The sequence below is a fragment of the Stigmatopora argus genome, chromosome 11 (genome assembly GCF_051989625.1).
Source record: "Stigmatopora argus isolate UIUO_Sarg chromosome 11, RoL_Sarg_1.0, whole genome shotgun sequence".
NCBI classification, from domain to species: Eukaryota; Metazoa; Chordata; class Actinopteri; order Syngnathiformes; family Syngnathidae; genus Stigmatopora; species Stigmatopora argus.
The window spans coordinates 5058602-5079464 of record NC_135397.1 but is presented as its reverse complement, the minus strand read 5'-3'; the positions used below and the strand labels follow the sequence as shown (position 1 = coordinate 5079464).

The 20863-nt window shown below is 38.1% G+C and overlaps 1 protein-coding gene across 1 annotated transcript in view; it reads right to left on the bottom strand.

Annotated features, from left to right (window-relative positions):
* The window catches only part of LOC144084822 (uncharacterized), an 81156-nt gene extending 62762 nt beyond the window's left edge, over positions 1-18394 (bottom strand). Inside the window, exons 1-11 of the mRNA XM_077613594.1 lie at positions 18207-18394; positions 16382-16503; positions 15766-15840; positions 15581-15680; positions 11353-11476; positions 10786-11061; positions 10358-10438; positions 9569-9688; positions 8962-9024; positions 5560-5604; positions 4675-4719 (exon numbers count right to left, since the gene is read on the bottom strand). Coding sequence (XP_077469720.1) covers positions 4675-4719; positions 5560-5604; positions 8962-9024; positions 9569-9688; positions 10358-10438; positions 10786-11061; positions 11353-11476; positions 15581-15680; positions 15766-15840; positions 16382-16469 — 1017 coding nt within the window. The 5' untranslated portion in view covers positions 16470-16503; positions 18207-18394. The remainder of the gene's footprint in view (positions 1-4674; positions 4720-5559; positions 5605-8961; positions 9025-9568; positions 9689-10357; positions 10439-10785; positions 11062-11352; positions 11477-15580; positions 15681-15765; positions 15841-16381; positions 16504-18206) is intronic.
* Between the last annotated feature and the right edge of the window lie 2469 nt (positions 18395-20863).

Below are 20863 nucleotides of genomic sequence, written 5' to 3'. Positions count from 1 at the left end.
TGCCATACAGTTCATCATTCTTGCCTTAGGCCTCATTCAAAATACACTCGAGATACGAGCTTAATTCGTTCCGGGACTGAGCTCGTATGTCAATTTTCTTGTCATTCAAACGAACGTTTCCCATTGAAATGAACTAGAAACAAATTAATTCGTTCCAACCCTCTGAAAAAACATCAAAAACAGGATATTGGATTGGATTTTTTTTTTTATTTGTTCTAATTTGCCATCTATTAACAAAGTTACACAACTAGTGGTTTAATATTACTGAAATGTGTTTAATAGTACTAAAATTATATGGATTTCGAAGGGGGGGAGAGAGAGAGACGGACAAAGAGACGGTGGCAGGGGGGATGCTTTTTGCACGGCAACGCTATCGTAACATAACATAAACGAATTTAAATGAACTTGAATGAGAATGCAGACACTCAAAAATAAGTTTAATCGAACCTAACACTAAACTTAAATTTAATTTTGTTTGACATTTTGATACCTTTCTTCTCCTGGGTTGGCTCTTTTTGCCCCGTGTCCACACTGACTATCAGTAAATATCGAGGGTTGTTTGAGTTTGTATTCCCTTCAAAATATTCCCAGAATGATGCACACAAATGTCCTCACAATAGGATAACGCACGACCACTTGCCAACGAGAAGTAGTATATACGCCATTCGCACTGACTAACGGGGAAAAAACCCTGAAAAAAATGCAACGCTCCGCCCAGTGCTCACAGAGACATTACAAAGAGAGAGTTGCGACCAGAGACATTACACGACGGAGTTGCGGGGAGAGAGACAGTGCCCATGATGTTCTTATGAGCAGCACCTCGCGTCCGCTGTCTGCTCGTATATCAAAATTTGTCTTGTATCTCAAGATAAAAGTTTACCCGAAATTTTACTCGTATCTCGAATTGCTCGTATGTCGGGCCACTCGTATGTCAAGGTACCACTGTAAAAGGGCGACATGGAGGGCCTGCAATAAAAAGTTGATCTCGGGCAATTTCAACTCTCCACTGCACAACATAATGGAAAGTGTAAATAAGCAAACCTTCAGGAGAAAACTTTTTTTTCTTTTTTCCATCATTACACCTGCCATCCTTCACAGAAACTGACTCGTATGCTTTTATTCCTCCCTCCGCCGCGAATCAAACGGCTGAAGCATTTCAGGTCCACGGTGACGAGGGGGCTGAATGTGCTGCATTGTTATCTTTTGTTGCAAGCTGTGGGCTTTTGCTGTCTCTACATGGAGGGATGAAGGCGAGGGAAAGGTAGCGAGGGCTCCTGTTTGTGTAACTGTGCTGCAGCGCAAGGTCAGAACACTATGGGGAGCTGTGTGTACACTTGCCTGCTAATTACACACACCACCGTGTCTCGTTACTCCTGTAGCGGTGGGGCTGCAAAGGCAATCTGGCAACTCCCCAGCCCGGAACAACTAAAGCTACACAAGCAGGGATGCACAAATGCAGCCTAATTATGTTTACTCATACCTTTTACTAACTGGACCAGCCCGGGCTCGACGTCCCGACTGGTCAGCGGGGGAATAATTGCTAGTCACTCCAACGCTATACATTTTAATCATCAGCAATACAAGGTTTATACCTGTGGGGAAGAAGGCTAAATTAAAGTGGGATATAATTCCGGTACTCCCAGCATTCCAGTAGAGAAATATTGTTTCTGTATAAAGGCATCATACTCTTTGAAGCAGCGTGGAAGAGAAATCTCAGCAAGCAACACAGATAACTCGAGTGCCGAGACGCAAATGCCAGAGAGGTTGCTGCCGGAAATGCCTTTTGTGACTTTCCATTTGCTCAGTGATACGCATCACACAAACATACACACACACGCAGACACACTCCTGCTGTGAAACCAATCACATTGAGTGCCTTGGACGATTTCTTATTAGCATGGCTATTACTCCCCATGAATTACAATAGTTTACCAAAGGGATGTAAACATAAAAGGCTGTTGTGAACGAATATCACGTTCCGAGAATCAATTGCATTGACACTTTGAGTTTCCGTCCGCACAAGTGGAAGTGCTTGCGGAATTACACGCAGTTTATTCCCTCTCTTTCCCATAGGATATGTATCTGTGAAAAGGATCCTGATCACATGGTCGTGCATAGGATTCTCGCTTCTCAGATGACTAGTTGAGCCCTAAATAGCCCTTTGGCTTTAAAAATAAAACATGAGTTCATCACAGTAAAAGGTGCAGGTCAAGTAGATGGTTAGGAAGTTAAATAGGTTCATGCGGATCACCGAGACTAAGTGAGTCTCAAATATGTTTAGTTGTCTAATACACATACTTTACAGATATCAAGAATATTCATCTATTATTATCATTTGGTGACACATGGACATATGTATGGTATATACACAATTATACTTTTTAATGTGAATTTGTCATATGCAGTGTAGTGACAGGAGGCCTTAGTTTGTCACAATGTAACTAACCTGCTACACTACACAACTGATTTATAATGCGATTCGGTAGCTTAGTCAACTCAAGAATACAATCCATTTTGAACAACATGCTCACCTCAAATTAATCAGTAAACCATGTGCACAATCAGACTACTTAATGTTTCTCCAAACTAATGAGCGTAGTTGATTAACTGATTAAAAGGTGGCAGTCTCATTGCTGTTAATGAGACTGAACTTGTGATTGATTGAGCAACCTGGGGAAATAGGTTTTAATATTTGCTGATGAGCTAACAGGCAAGGTTAGCCAATGTCCTTTCCTCTTGTGGACTGCCTTCATATTCAACTAAATGCTTGAATAGATCTCATCAATCGTTAAACTCTCATTTGCAATATGTTCCTCCAGGCAGCCGGCACTGTTTAGCCTGACTATCAGCTGGCGAACACAAAAGTACTATTTTGAAGAGTGAGATTTATTGAATACCTCACAGAATATGCTCTATACTAAACAGAAGGCCAGCAATATGGTTGTATTAACGATTGAGACATTAAAATCTCACTTTCACGGATATTTACACACCAGTAATACAAGTAACACCCCATCATTAACCATTTTCTGATAAAACAATTGAATTTCTTGGAGGAAAAAAAAAAGCTTGGTGTGTCTCAGCAAAGCCCAAAATATCGAATTCAGCAAATATTTATTTTCATCCTCTTTTCAAAGGCTTGTGGTATGAGTCTTGCCATTAAAAAAACATCAACAGTGACAGTTTTTAATTTGTTCTCTTTTCAAAATGATGTCACGTAAACGCCTTTCAACCATAGCATCGAAACAGAAAAGACAAATTGCAACTTGTCCTCTCCTGCTTTCTATTTTATGTGCCACTCACATCCTGTCAGCTAGAATTCCCTGGAAGCTTAAAGAAGAAACTATACACACACAAGTACTTTTTCCCCCCAATTAACAATTCCTAGTTTTAAGGCACAAAGACATTATCCTATTGAAAAAGGTCACCTGTTCACTTTTATTTTGCAGGATAATGACTGCAATTGAAATTGACTGCTTTCGGAACAGATGCAGTTTATATTCAGTTAGGTGGTCTCCCCAGTAAACTTGATAAAGACATTCAAATGCAAATGTATTTTGAGTTGCCAGTAGCTACAGACTCCTAAACAAAGTGAGCAACGCGGCGAGAGGGTGGCACAGGGGTTGTGTTGGTGTTTAAATCCATGCTTGTACCCTGCCAATTAAGCTTTTGTTGTTAGACATTTGTCCCTCAACCTGTATTTTACATGCATTAGTGCTCAACCATAATTTGTCTACTTTTATCTGGTCGGACCAAAGCTCGCTGATGAGTGGCAATATAACATTAACACAACTCAAAGCCAGTCGGAGCATAAAGACTCATTTGGCATGGCTGAAAGATGAAGTGTACTATTCATCAAAAACAACAGGCGATTTCTTGTTACTATGCCAGGTTGGTTCTCAACAGAGACGACCCATACCTTGCCATAACAGGCATTTTTTTTCAAGCCACATTTGAGCATTACTTTCTAGTTTTCACTGCAGAGAATTTCTTTGTGACCAATGTATATCTTTTCAACAGGGAGATGTTTTGATGACTACGACGTTGCCAGCCAACACACAATAAAGTGACCATCTGTACCGCTTCCGTCTATATCGTACCTCGGTGGGCAAACTTACGGTTTATCATTAAAAGCGCTAATGAGCACTAAAATGAAACTTGCTCCCACCTAATCTCCGCCGAAACAACTTCTGCTAAATTCTAAAGCACCTAATTCATAAACTCAAATGTACCCTAAATAATCCTATTTACAAGCATTTGCTCCCGCATATACTACAGTGGCAAACGTATGGCTCGGAGTAGACCCATTAGTCGAATCACCGCAGTTCAATTTGCCAGCATGCGATAAAATTTAACCTCAAGTGACATCAAAGAGGCATACAGTAATTTGAGAAATTAGTTTAGCCCATTAGTATGCCAAGCCCATGGCAGCACACATATCAATTAGTTTGACTGCAGAAGGACATTGAGGGATAGAGCACACTCAGATCCACTTCAAATATGTCACGCACAGAAAACAGACATAGTAAATTTTTGCTGTGCTCCTCAATGCTCCCGGGCAACCCGTGGAAAATGAAAAGCCTATAAGAATTGATTCTCTGACGATTGTGGATCTGGCTGATATGCTATGCATGGAATATCTACAGTATGCCGACTAGAGATAGTGGCGCTTACCTTTTCCCCATTGACGCCCTTCTCTCCTTCTGATCCATCTTCTCCCTATAGTAACAAAAAAGGAAAGTTAGAATAGTTTGCATTTCAGTCCTTGGTATTTTTTTTCTTTTTTTTTATGAGAGCAGTCAAAATACATTCTAAAATTGTATCTTAAAAGGAGTTCACTTGTAAAACAGCTTTGCAAAAGCATGAAGCAAATAAAACCCATCAACAAGCAATTCCAACAAGGGTCACTACTTGAGTTTATTGTATTGTGATTTATTTGAAAGATCAGAGGAAACAGTGCGCCAACCATATAAATTCACCGCAGTGGTATAAAACAAAACTACGCCAACCAAATAAACAGCAAGCGAGAAAATGCTGCGCATTGAGCGTCATGCAACATGATTTCACCGCAGCGATTTTGTTACATAACTACAAGACCAAGAGTGCAAATATTCTATTATACTCTTCAGTTTTTATTTCTGAGCGGTGGGCAAAATGTCACAAAACCTCCTGGCAGTGGTATTAAAGTAACCTGTCGTTTTATAACCTCATGGCCAAATGGTCAGCTTATAAAAAGTGTGACTGGAGGATCCAAGGACAAAAGCACATTTACTGTTAAGATAAAAGTACCTTCAGCAAACTTTCACAACGTGGCCATCGGTGAAGCCTGAAAATATGCAGTACTATTCAAGTGTTTTCCGGAATGAAAAGACTATCACGATAAACTGCGTTCTTTTGAAATATCAAACATATACTATGTGATATCTATATCACACTTGACTTGACATATATCGTGCCTTTTAGACCCAAAAAATGTTCTTTGTGCTAGCAGGTCAGTCAAAAAAAAAAAAAAAAAAGAAAAAGAAATCTGTATAGTCTATTTAATATTTATATTTCTACCTTTTGACACATGATTTCTTGACGGCAGACTTCACCGGGTTCTCCCTGGAACAGAAACACAGAAAAGCTAAAGTATTTTTGGGCATGGAGCGACAAGGCTTAAATGTTAAGGAAAGAAAATATGTTAGATGAGAGTTCTTAGCGGTATATATCCAACAAAAACTCAGAAGGTAAATGGCTATAGTTTAGGACATTAATGGTCATGTATGTAGAATTGCCTCAAAAAAATTAGTGCTTCTTTCATATTTGGCAGGCATTCAGAATTTTGGCCAGAAAATACCGTGTGCGGTCGTTTGGTCACCGGTCTTTTGATCGCCGTCTTTTGGTCGCCAGACTTTTGGTTGCGGTCTTTTGGTCGCCTGGACCCAAACAACCGGCGACTAAAAGACCGGCGACCAAAAGACCAGCGACAAAACAAGGTAAAACAACATGGTCTACGCATCAATAAAAGCCAACACTGACCCTGAGCAGTTTCACTGAGCGGACGTGTGAGTGTATAAGAGTTTGTATGTACATGCGTTGTCCCCTTAGGAATGGACGTCAGTCAGGGTCTTAACAAGTTCTCCAACAAAACACAATAAAAGTACAGGAAATTTGGAGCTTTTTTTTAGCCTAATAATTAATAGGGCATTAAGTATGACTAAATAATAATTTGCAGTTTGTATTTAGGGAATTTGAGCAACGATATAAATGGTAATTATCAATAACCTTCCGGGCGACCAAAAGACCGGCGATCAAACGACCGAGTACCAGAAAATACAGTGAATCTAATTTGATAACATGAGTAGTTGTAATACTGAAAAGCTGTATAAAGGTAAATGTGGAAGGAGAAGTTTTGATTTCACTATTATGCCTTCATTTTTTTTACTGTCTTTGTGTGTACAAAGTCTGCAAATCTAGTAATACCAGGGTTTATGTGCTAGGCCATGGAAAATGGATTTCCATTCAAGTGAGCCCCATTCTTACACCGCCCAACTTATCTGTTTAATTTCCTGGGGGATTTTGAATTAATCATTGCGGTTTAATCCTTTTGCAGTGTATTTGAATCCTCCATCAAACTCTCACTGTAATGTAGAATAGTACTTACTGTTAGGGTTACACATGCAGAGTAATCCCCCACTTTCCCAACTGTAGGTCACAATTACTAGGCCACACTTCTCATTAGGCATCTTTTAAAGGCTCTACATTTCTCAATGTCTTTGATTAATCGCTACAAAGTTATGCTAAATTTCTAATGTGTTTTTTTTCCATGCAGAAAGGGATTCTCTGAGAGTAATTGAAATGCTCACGTTCACCTCATTATAACGCTGTTAGTCATGTATTATGAATGTAAACTTCACAAAGGGCAAAGCAGAGATTAAAAGTCATTGGATTCCTCTCAGGAATTTGGAGTTCAATTTAACACTGCTAGTTTCTACTAGCTCACTTGAACTCAAAGCAATCAATATAATGGCTTTGTCAGAACACTTGACCACAAAAAAAACCAAAACAACTGCAGGAGAACAACAAGAAAGGTTTGATAGAAGAAATCAAATCAGCTCCCATTGATGAGAAAGCAGAACGACTACTTCCCTATTTATTTATATGAGGTCACAAATATCGACTCCAGGCGTGTTGAGATAATAATAAGAGTCTCAATGTAAACAAATGGAGATTCAAAAGACTGGCGTAATGCATTCCAGATGCACCGTACACTGTAGTGCAGTGCAAAGTATCAGCTCTCAAAGCCTATTTGCCACCAACTAACCATGTGCGAGTGCAAGCTTCAATAATGTTTTTCCTTAACGTCATTGATTTATTGTTGAAGATGGTAATAGGATTTGTTATGAATGTTGGCATTTGGCGAGTAAACAAATGGTGCCAAGTATTGATTGGGGGAAAACTTGAAATTACATTTCAGGTGTTAACAACAGAGGTCAGCACACCAAGAGTATCAAATCACGGTCCGTGATAGGAGGGGGGGAAATATTGAAAGGCTCTGGGGTTGTGAGAAGCATACTGAATTTAATCTCGAGTCAAATAAAAAAAAACAAGTCTACTTGTATACAATGGTTATTTCTGAAAATAAAAGGTGGTGTCAGCAAACCAGGTCACTGGAGCAGCTGTGCTGATTTTCAAGATGGTGAAAATATTTTTTTACCTTCTTTAAAGGAGTGTCTGTTGAATTGATATCAATTTGTATTTATTTATTGCACTTTTAATACAGGCATACAAGTAAATGAATAAAACATTTTACCCTATATCGGAATTTTTTCAACACTAGTTTTATGTATAAAGTCACGTTTATTTCTGTCAACACAGGAAACGTGTTGAAACGTCGACACGATGCTGAACATAGCGTTACATGACATTGTTTGCTCATTATATCATCCCCTCTTCTTTTAAAAGTAATTTTGCATTGAGATGCCAAAAAATACACAAGTCAAATTATTGAACTGGCCTATTAAATGCCAATCTCGGGCTATCACACATTTAACAAGAGATACATTATTTCAGTAAGACATCCTCCCCGTCAATTGTAACCTTGATAGCGGAAACAATGCTTTCTTTTGCATAAGCTGTTTCTATTTACTGTAAGAAGTTATCATACAATTCCTGTTTTGTGAGGCATCAGGCACAGGGAAGATGTCATTCTAGCTATAAAAAAACGGCATTTTTCACTTGTTGCTAAGTGAGACAACAAGTACTATGAATTTTTCGCTATAACAACAAAAACCTCTTTACCTAGAGTAAGGAGAAGGAAAGGATGAGTGACTACAAGGAAAGGTAAAAGGACTTATCCAATTCTCCAATCTGGCAGGGTCAAAGTAGGTCTAACCATCCGTGTCCTACAACTACTATATTTAAAGAATGAATCCAGTTGTACCTGAGAATGTAAGTTGATTTTTTTTCACTGTAGCCGACAAAACCCAAAATGTCGTTTTCACACTGAAATAACTCATTTTAACCCACCTGCTGTAATTTGGCATTTACTCCTAGTGACTTTCTTCTTTACCTCCCACTCTAGCTACCTTCCTTTTTTGATATTTGGTCAGGCAGATAAAAAGGGGCTTTCATCCTATTTGTGTGGACAGTTTTTCAGGGTCATTCTTGTTGTTGCTTTCTTGGAAAAAGCAACCATTTTCAGTACAATTATTATTTACCTATTAGGATTTCATGGAAACAGGATTGTTCTCTGAAATTCTAATGTCTACTGCAGTGTTTTTGGGACAAGTACGTCAGACCTCTCAAAGTTACGACGATAGGGATTTCTGCCCGCGTCTATTTTGTGTTGGATTTTGTTATTGTTGTAAATCTAAATTTTGAAATAATAAAAAATAAAAAACATCGGGTTTTCATATCCGACCACATGTAGTCAAATAATAAGATTATTACTCTGCATGAATAAACACTAAAACATACTTTTTCTCCCATATCGCCCTTTGGTCCAGGAACTCCAGCTGTACCGGGAAGACCAGCATCCCCCTATACAGGAAAAAGACAAACAATAAAAAATTAAGAAAAAAATAGGGGGCTACACCCTAAATTGGTTGTCAGCCAATCGAAGAGCACAAGGAGACGGACAACCAATTATGGGGCAATTATGGCAATTTGTATTGTATATACGGTTTAATATTAATTGTGTCTAATTAAATGAAAATATAATACTTTTAACTACTCTAATGCTTAATGAAATATCAATGATTCCCCGCCATTAGCTTATTTGTTTTGAGTTATAACAAAAAAAATAGAGTTGGAAAAGGGAAACATTATCTTGAACAGGAAGATGTAATTTGGGCTCGTTCATTAAGAAAGTGGACTTGTTTGAGATAAAACTCTTTGGCAGCCGTGGATACGACATGCTCAAATGTTGAAGAGACATTAGAAGTGTGTTCTACACAATTGTTCGTATTCTAGAAAGAAATGGGTCCAGGTAAAAAAGCGCTTAAACTAAATCACTATTGGCTGACTTACAATACACATTGCGTGTTCTCAATTAAGGTCCTTTGTTGAGTTAAATGGATTGTACCTTTTCAGCTGGGCAGTGACATCTGTCAACTGGTTGTGAGAGGGGCTGTGACAACATTTGTGGAAGCTGGGATGTCACTGGGGGAAGCAACGTGTCATTGAGTGTCTTCTTGGCTTCACACTGGATCAATACAAAGAAGACACCCATTTAGACAGCTTACTTTGTCTTGGTTGGTGGAACAATAAACAATCGTCCATATCACATTTGACAGCAATAACGTGATTTGAAGGAGTTGTGCCGCAATTATTTATAGAAAAACAAAATTGACATGTGATCCATACAATAAGTCTTTGGTAACAACCCAGCGTAAGTAATAGTTTGTCCGAAGAGATGGAATGTAAAGGTCAAAGGACTCCGAATCATTGGAAATCATTGTAACATGAGTAATTATTGATCAAGGCTATTTGTTGTAGTCCTTCGTTTCGGGTCATCAAAAAGTGCCCTTTTGGAAGACTTTGGCCATGTTTCTTTACAAAGCATTTTTTTTTTTTTAAGTGCTAGTACGCAAAATGGAAAAAAAATCTGCAGGATTTAGTTTTCCTTCTACAACATCGCATGAACAATAATTTACTTAGATGCTTGTGTGAATGATTTACAACACACTGCACAGAAATTGTTAATGGACAACTGTATTGACATTTCAGGTAAAATAGTTGTGCACTACCCACACAGATGTAGTTGATGGTAATATTCTGGTAATGATGCAGTTTCACTTATTTTGGATTGGTCTTCATTTACTTTGCAACAAAGGACAAATGAGAATGTTGCCAATTCTTAAATGCATGGTACCTTTGTCTCCAGTAGCTCGCAGCACGTTTCCATATCGACTATATAAGGATCACAATAAAGGATCATTTGCTTGAGTTCAACCTGCGGGGAAAAGAGAACTGATGAAAAGGCATATTTCCCATAATAAAATTCATGTTACATGATCACTCAGACTTTTTCTCAGCCAAATCTTTGCATTTCCTTTGGCTGAAGTACTGACTCACATCTTCAGATAAAAAGTGAACCTAAAGGTCAATGACTAATGGAACATAAGACGAATTCTAATAAGGTACACTCACCGACTAACTGGCACTATATTAAAATCTTGTGAATTTCCACATAACTACAATGATGGCACATGCATGCAGATAGCATATTTTTTTATGTAGTCAAAAAAAAACCTGAAGGATTCCTAAAAAACAGCAGAACGTTTAAGTTGCAACACGTACATCTACAGGTCGTCCATCTTGTATTCGGGTAGTGATGAGCGTACGCCCACTGGGGTCGATGCCTTCCCTTTCGGCAGTCAGCCTCCTTTCTATTAGCTTGCAGTCCATGTAAACAGAAACAATGTTGCTCTGTACAGAAAAGCTCAGCTTGTGCCACTGGCGATCAAAGAGGGCGTGTAGGTCACGACTCTTAAATGTGTAGCGGAGGACGTTCTTCGGTGGGCTCTGCGAGGAGAATTCCACCGCCTTCTTGCTGCCATCAACTACAATGGACACCTGCAGGAATAACGCAACCTTTAATCGAAAAAGAAAAAAAATCCAATATTCCCTTTATATTATAGTTTAGTAATAGCTGAACTCAAGGTATTGTTATTTGCAGTATACTACATTTAATCAAAACAGGAGTCTATCATTAATTAGACATTAGCAGGGACAGTTTAGTCAATAAATAATTCTTCAATTAAAAGGAAAGTCATGATTTAGACAATGTACAATATATTAGAATTTAAGTTTCTTAATTTACAGCTTCTTCCTGATGTTTTCAAATTGTAAGCCCCCCATACCCACCTGATTGTCCCCACCCTGGTCGAATATCTGCCAAAGATACCATCGGTCCTTTTTTGTAGTTCTTCTCACACGAAAAATAGTGACAAGAGAAAATTCACTTGGTAATCCATTTGGGAATATTTGTCTGTAAAAAGAATAAAATACAGCAATGTATAAATGTTCGATGCATGACAAAATATCATTTTTCTAACAGGAGGGGATGAGCATCCAACACAGAGGTCCACAATCGACAAAGCTTCTCCTTTACAAACAAATCAGGCCGACACGATTGAAGCTATTTGGTTTGAAGAATTTTGCACAAGCCATCCTGGCATTCACCTAATGAAAACATATAGGCATTGATCCAAAGTCACACTATCCAATCTTTTACCCTGTGCGCGCTACTATGTGCTTCAGTTAGAGGCCCGTAGACGCCTCATGGAATGAAGACACATGTTTATATGTTTGACCTCAGCTGCTCGGGAAAGTCGAAAAACAATTTCCAGCCAAAACATGAATATGTAGAGAAGATGGAACCCGTACGGTATAAGAAAAACAACATATTTTACATCAAGACGACCACATCATCCTACCCCCATCTCTCATCCATGTATTATAACCTTTTTTAGTCCTTAAGGCATAACCTCATATATACATCTCTTTCAAATTTTAGAGTTTGGCTTATTTTGTAAGGCAACCTACACTCAAAATATAGGGGCACGTAGGCATACAGAGATTCTTGGGGGAAAAAACAATTTAACAAGAGTTTTTATTTCTTTTGGGACCAAATTATATCACAGGTAAAAGCTATTACTTTAACAAAATGTATGCGCATTCACTAAAGATACTGTACTGTATATTAATATAATTCCGCGCTGCTATCCCTGGATTTCTCCACACATCCCATAAACTCCCCAAGGCTGCTCTTATTTCAAAACACGCAATGTCTACTGTATGACACATAGGGTCCCCGAGGGTCAAAAGATCTTAACCCAACTCTTATTGCCATCTGTGGCAAAATGACCTCAACAGACCTCCAGGGAAGATTGGTTTGCAAAGTCTATTTTACCTCATTCCGGGAAAAAAAAATACTATCATCTATTGTAAGCCTGCTCTGCCATAACATCATATTCTCCTTTAAACTTTTCATTACTAGACATTGCAAATGGAAACTCAAGTATAACATGATCTCCAAACAGTGACACATTTTAAAAATATATATATATAACATAAGAGTCGAGATACTGATTTGATGAAACATGATACGTATTGCATAAATCTTCAAGATGTGGTCAAAAGTCTGTCAGAAATGTCGCTTGTAAATTAAATAAAAGTGTTGATTAATGAGGTTAAAAACAAATGGCCCCAGCTAATTAAATTTTTATGAGGTATGGCTATTTTTGGATGAGTATGCAATAAGGAGCATATTTCATCACGGCCAAAAAACGTGATAAAATGACACTGCTTAGCTTTCCGGCGAAAGAGTTTGGTGTCTTTCAGGAAATCCTACCCAGGAGGATTGTTTTAAAAGAGAGCGTGGAATCAGATATCAACAGATGGGACAATCAAAGCTCAAATGTTACCCTAGTTGGCTCCCATCCCTATCACTGACACATGATCCTGCCAGGGATCAAAGATGGCTCAACAAGGTGAAATGTTAAGTTACAAGCCCCATATTAATGTGAGCATGGGCTTTAACAACAACTTAGCACAAGCCCCCCCATCCTGTTTAGAACAGATACCTTCTATGCATAAATCATGAAATATAGACTTACAGTTTACATATTAGTTTGGGTGCATGCTGCATTCCAACCGATGACTGTGATACAATGTTTGTACTGGCTTAACAGTGTAATCAGTTGATTGCAGTCAGGTGTTGCTTGTTCCAGCAGCTGAATGTTTGCTGGTTCAGCCTGAACTAAAACCAGCATTCACTGTGTTACTTTGTGGAATAGTTTGGACACTCTTTACTTAAAATTTATTCATAACTAATAACATTTTATTCATTCATTTATTTTAACCACTGTATCCTCACTATGGTCGCGAGGAACTAACAACACATTCATGTTAAAGGGTTTATTTAGTAGAATTTTTTTATTATACATCTTGGTGCAAATTACTCTAGTGCAATATATCCAATATGTCAGATCGAGCTATTTTTATGAAGGGTCTATGAGGAAAAAAGATGATCAAGTTTAATAATTATAATAATAGTAGCATTATTTTTCAGGAGTAAAAATTCCATCACTCACAATAAAACCTTAAGACATAAGCCAGCAAATATATATCATGTCTCTTATTTATTTTATTTATTTGTCTGTTTGTATGTTGTTGTTATTTGTGCACTTTGTGGTGAAGCTTTAAATCTCATTATACTTATATAATGACAATAAAAAGCATTCAATTCAATTTAATAATAACAATGCAGCAAAATCATTTTGAATGCAAAGAGGATTGCGCATATCCTAGATCTAATTATAGGAGTGGATATGTTCTACTAGAATGTGACATAGCTTAAAACTAAACAAAATGTTGAGAAGACAATGCCAAACATGGCATTAGAGGACGGACAGAGACGACGACATTCAGCAATAAGACTTTACAACAATTTGTCACCTCAGACAAATGTTCCTTGTCGTGATCTACGCACTATAATGTGTATTATGGTACGGATCCAGCATAACATTAGCCAGATGAAGAGGTTGGAGAATGTACAACTGCACTTATCCAGTCTAGATGTTATAGGAGGTAATGTTTTAGTGGCTGTGGAGAGAGGGAGGGCAAGAAGGTGGAAGCGAGAGATGCACGATCCAGAGGGGCCTCACACTTGAGAAGGGGCTCACATTTGGTGTGCCTCACTCATCAGCTGACATGCAGTATCACCTGTCAAAGTACTTAGATAATTGGATATGAGAGAGATCACAGAGTCGCCACTATAACCAATGACACTGTCAGCAGTGTCATTGAGAAGCAGCCGTTTCTTGGACGGACCCGGGGCAAAAGACTGAGGCACAAGTAAATGTATTTTCAGATGGATGACGGGACAGAAAGGAAACTCGCTGCAAATCACCTGGCGTAAAGATTCTTTCACCTCACCCAAAGGTGAGCTGTAATCACTTTTAGTAGCGTGTCAGGTAAAAGATTAAAAATAAGACAGACTTTCTGGAAGAATGCCAATGTATTCCACCTCTAACATGACACAAAGAACACGAGTGTGAAAAGTTTAATGTCAACCTCTACTAAGGGCAAGACGACGGTGTAAAACTGCAAGAGACTCATGAATATACATTTTATGAAAATTAAATTTCAGAATTTTTTTCACTACATCAGATTTATGGAGAAGTAACAGGTTGATCCCCAAACCACCTAGGACCAAAAGTCTCCAAGTAAGTGGCACCTCAATGTGTCATTCATGTCGTTTCTTCTTAACGATTCCTTTCCTACTGCCCCATTCCTTGCCCTTAGGAAATCTCTAGAATAAATGCAAGAGATATTAATTCTGTTCAAATGTCTTCTCATCTAATGGCTCACCTTACCATTTGCCCTTACTAGCAGAAGCAAATGCGACTGCGCTGAGCTCACTTTATCTGGCTTATCTCAAGTCATGTGAATTCTCCATACTGCTTTTCCCCTAAGCATACTGATCGCAATGTGTGTTCCGCATTACATATATTCATATTACACATATTATTTTGTTCTTGGGCTTCGGTTGGGCTTATACCGAGGTTGTTAGAATCTCCAGTGACCATGAAGGGGCACAACATAATAACATGGGTGCTAATCTCAATGGACACTGCAATTCCAGACTGTTTACAGTCTTGGCTACACATGAGAGGCTTTGCAAAGGGGGTGTACAAAGCAATACACGCAGTGATAGTGTTTACTGGCCTGTGGTCGCCAGAAAGGCCATCTGTCCTCAAGCATTTAAGTGACAACAAAAAATGCAGTTTTTTCAGAACAATAAGGAAAGCAACTTTATTTTTTATGGCGTCTTTGACAGACATGAGTCACTGTGGGGTTTACGAGGATCCGAACCAACAGCCTCTAGGTTGAAGAACGAATACAATACCACGGAGCCGTGCTAAAGCTCAATTGGGGTAACGAGAAAGAACTTGAAACAATTAACAGTGGCCACTTTAGAGGAACCACCATCTGCCAAACTGCACTAAGAAGGTACTTTTTCAACAGATTTTTGTTTCAGAAATTTGGTTCTGTCCTCATCACCTGTGCATATAGGGAGTACACTTACTTAGTGGGCTTGATAAGTGGGATGTTTCCAAGGCGAAATGAAGGCAAGTCTTCCACAACTGTCCCCTTTCGGAGAAGAAACTTTTCTGTGAGATCAAATCCTGCAAAATCGGAAATTAGTGCATGGTATAGATGTAGATTTTAATTCTTTGTTGCATACAATGAAGACGTTGTGTGCATACATACCTGTGATCTCCACAGGTTCCTCTAGGATATCAGAAAAACTGAGCACGTCTACATTCAGTAAAGGACAGGAGTGATCTGAAAAAATGCCAAACAAGACTGAGATTGACAGGTATTGTAATTTAATTGTGAATTCTCATTTAATATTGACTTTAGCCACTGAACCAGTGGTGGCTTTACGCAAGCATTCTCTCAAAGTTTCCAATTCGATGATATACATTAAAGTCAGTGGATATAGTGTTTTTGTGTTTATTTCAAAGCATTTTCACAACACTCTGTTTTTCAAGGTTGAACTAGTTGCTAAAAAATGACCATGACTGCCATGGCAACATGCATATAGGGGCCATGTTGAGTTTTTCAATTTAGAGCTGTTTGTGGCTTTTAAGAGATACTGTTTGCTTGTTTTGTGCATTCAAGAATAAATGCTAGTATTTATGTGCTTAACTTGTCACTTAAAATGCCAGACATACTAACATTGGTAGTTTTTCATGATATATTAACATGTCGAAGTAGTCTGGTGTGGCACAGTATCACACACTGATGCATAATCATTTGTGACTCAATAAGTTTATTTAAAAAAATAAATAAAGAAAGAACAGAAGTTACCAATGTACCTTACCTGTTTGTTCATTGATTGCCATTCCAAAAATACAATGAGATAAGTGTACCGTCCAAAGAAAAGCAGTCCATTTTAGCAAGCAGGTCATGGCTCTGTGACAGCAAAATTGCGTCCTTGAAAACCTTAGTAAAAGCACAAGACAGAATTCAATTTTAAACCCACTCTACTTGAATTTGTCAGTCTCTATCATCGTTATAAAGTATTCAAAACCAAATGAGTCGAAATCACTTATATGACACTCTTTTGTATCCTTTATCCTCAAATGGTGAGTCTATCGCATTAAAGACCCTGTAAAGTCATGTTCTTGATTTCTTTCAAAAAAAATTGAAGGGTTGTATAAACTACAAAAACCTGAAAACCTAAAAAAAAAAGTCAGGTGCACACATTATGTGATGAAGAAAGTACAGCAGTATGCATGCATTTTAAGTGGTTGTTTTTATTCACTTTACTTTACATAACTTTCTCACAAATGAAAAATATGTGACTCCATGATGGCTGATTCTATTAAAGCTTCAACTTGGCTGTAATGCATAGCATTAAATTACTACTGTTTTGATCCGCATGCTGTCAACGCTGTTGTGATGAAGAGCCTCACATACAGGAAAAGGAGTGAACCTAGATACTTCAACTTGTGAGCAAGTGCAGAACCATGTGGCATGCCACCACTCACATTGCAATAATGTCACTGGCCGGAAGGCAAACGATAGCTTATAATACAGCCTATGAAACATCATATGGAAAGTAGGTATGCATATATATACTTTGTCTTCAATGCAATGTTTCACCTAAAAATAAACATTCCCGACCAAACCAAATCTTTACATTATACAGGTAGTTACAAGACATATTATCCGATGTGCACCCAACTCAGATAAGTTTGAAGACATTTATAAATTCAGATATCACAATACTAAAATCCTATTGGGAAGATACAGCAATCATAATGCCCTTTTACTCTATTTTGGATCTGTATCGATCTCATCTGCATGTGTGAGACCTGATAGTGGGTATGCAATGCAACCCAATTATACACCAACGTTAGAGTTTAATATGGTCATGAGGGATTATAGTGAGCATTTAAAAAAGTGATTCAAATCAAAAGATGTCCTATAGTAGAGCCCGGTAACTTGATTCACACAGACCCGAGAGTGAACACCAATGTTGCGTTGTTGCCTTTCAGCAAGTAACTTTTAGCCCATTGGCATGATGGCGCTCAGGGGTGATGTGACAACTTGAAGTCAAGCATGGGACAAGTAGCACTACAGGGCTATCACGTTCCTTGTTTGTGAGAAGGCAAGATGTTCATCTCAAAACACACACACACACACACATCCCTTTACCTAAAGCAAAATCCCACTTAAGACTCATGTCTGCATGACATTTGTATGCAACAGTCCCATAGTAGATAACAAATGTTGTTGTTGTTTTTCCATGTGTGCATACTCAATAAAAAAATGATAAATACCCAAACATGAAGTTATAGACTTGGATATTGCCACTGACTGTCCCTAATGTAATAACAGTGCTCAATATTGACCCCCTCCCATCCTAAAAAAATGTTTTTGCGCTCCATCAGTGATTGGCTGTCTCATTTAATTTTGGGTGTACTGAAAACAGCGCTAAATATCCTCACGTTTGCCAACATACACACAATACTATTCATTCCTAAACATGTCTATCAATCCAGAGTGTACTTAGAAATACCTTAAATTAATTTAATTCAGTATATCCGCTGGGAAAACACACTGGTCGGTGAGGAATTATGACGCGCAAGCGTAGGCTAACCGCTCAATGTTGTGTTCATATATATAATATAAGTACTTACAGAAGCAGGGAAAGTTTCCTCTAAGGTAACGAGGACGAAAATGCAGCAAACAGAGCGTAATCCATGTGAGATAAGGTTCAGTCCGACTCCGGGTTTGAGGACTTGGAAATAAAAGTCACAGTGGGATCGCCTGCTGATCGAGCTCCTTATTAGTTACAACCAAGTGGCCCTCCCACTGCACTGTCATTCCACGCAGAGGGACATTACATTCAGCAAAATAAAAACACAACTAATTCACAGCTATACTATCAGGGTTCCTCATGATGATCAATCTTTTACCTGATTTGGGGGGAAAAAGTTTAAGATTTGTTCAAGTGAAAAAAAAAAGATAATAAGTTCATTTGTCAAGATTTATGTTGTTATGTGATCATGTTCCATGGAGAGAATAATAATATTTGATACTTTTCATAGTTAAATAACCAGATTCAGCTTGCCTGGTGCTTTTAGCAGTCATGCTGTTGATCATGTTACTAGGATATAAATCAGACCTCCATCAATGTTAAGTTGCCAATAAAAGTGGTTAGTCCACCATTTAGTGCGGTCAGTGCACTCCACATATTGTGTCTATGTGTCACAAAGTTTCCACAGTGATATATTTTGTCTTAATTTATATAAAAAGTTACACTGGTGACCCCCTATATACTATTAACTTTACTGTGGAGGTTGTAGTTAAAGATTTTTAAGTTACTGAATATTGTTGTAGTTTTTAATTTTTTTTTAAATTTTGCATGTCTCCCATCTAATCTCATCTCATTTTCTGAACAGTTTTATCCTCATTAGGGTTGTGGGGGGTGCTGGAGCCTATCCCATGAATGTTTTTGGAATATGGGAGGAAGCCAGAGTGACCAGAACATGCAAACTCCACACAGATGGACCGACCTGGACTTGAACCCAGGACCCCAGAGCTGTGAGATCGACACGCTAACCACTCGACCCACCGGGCCACCCTAATTTTGCATGTACACTGTATAATTTATCATTAGTTTTTACCTTAACATTAAACATTGATCTCTCTTATAAGATGATTTTGCTGAAAAGTTATGCTTCACATTAGTGAGCCAACACACGCCCAACTTAATAATAAATTCAAATTTGTCACGATTAATGAAATAAGCAACACACGCTCCCAAAATCCAACAGAAACTGTCCAACATCACAATATAACAATCACTAATAATCTGAAACACAAAATACATGGTTCAACTATATGTATTGTTATATAAAATGACTCTGAAAGCCGCAATCACACAAAGGCTGCTCTCATAATAATGTACAAATGTGCAAGTGAGCATCTGTCAATGATCGTGTTTGTACAAATTTTGCTGCCATTACTTCAGCAAACAATGTGTTATTAGTAAAAAAATAGACAGTGTTTGCTTTCAATACAAAACTGCATTCAGGGTCTGAATCATCCAAAGCACTTTTGTTGTAATGCACCTGTCTTCATAGTATATTATTAATCCTTGAGCACACAACCACTGATGTGCATTTGCTTTGACGAGAAGGGACACAAATGTGTAGACATTGAATACAAAAAAGAAACAACTACCCATCGATTGAGTCGACAGCTTCACTACAATGGAGTGCACATGCAATATAACCACATAATTGAAGTGAAAGATAGGACTATCAACAGAAAACACTTAAAGAAATGTATTTTTTGGGGTGGGGAGGCTTGCATGGTTTCAAGTGGATGTTTGATAACAGGTAGGTAAGTACATTTTAAACCAGCACAGTAATGTTATCTTTTGGTTCGTCTGTTTTTCCATTTGTCGGTCGATAGATCTATATTGTCCATAACCTGTCCATCAATCCATCATACTTTAGTTCATTAGGTTTTGTTTTGCCGTCCTCATGGTTGCATTGTATTTGCAGATGGCTGTGTTTTGTTTGACTGGATACGCCAACCGTAAGCACAATTCATAATAAGAATTAAAATAAACACAATTTAGCAAGTGCACCTCAATCATTAAAAAAAAACATCACAAGGAAATTTATACTTCCCCTGTGAGATGGTGCAAGTGGTGCCATGTAAACAAGTTCTCAATGTGCTAAACGGGTTAAGTGATATGAGTGTTTCTGCAGGTGTAATATAAATTATTTTTCCAGCTGGTCTCAAATTGACTCCCCAAGAGTAATAATACACACTTAACTATTTATTTTAATCCAATGTGTAGTCCAAAATGAAATTATTAGAATAAATACATTGCAATGACAAAGCATGTTTATTGGTGTATAATATTTCCTCAGGGTAGGGTGCATGCATCTGAAATTTGAAGCTGACAGATTCTCTTGAATTATGATCTGTTTCAATGGTGAGTGGATGGATGGATGAGAGGTCAGAGCGAGAGTGAGCGAGAGGATGGATGGATCTGATCTAAAGCAGGGGCACTCACACTTTTTTGTTCCAAGATCTATTTTTCAATGAGCCAACTTCCCGTGATCTACTTTGTTGTTAGGGTTCGAATTCAGAATTCAATGGTTGGACTTGTAACATAGCACATTTGTGGAAGGTATCACACATGACCTACTGCAGGGGTGTTCAATTTTTTTTGCTCCAAGATCTACTTTTCAAAGAGTTAACCTTCAAAGATCTAGCTTTTTTTACAGGCCACTGACAAAGCTCAGCAATTATGTAATGGTATACCTCGCATTAG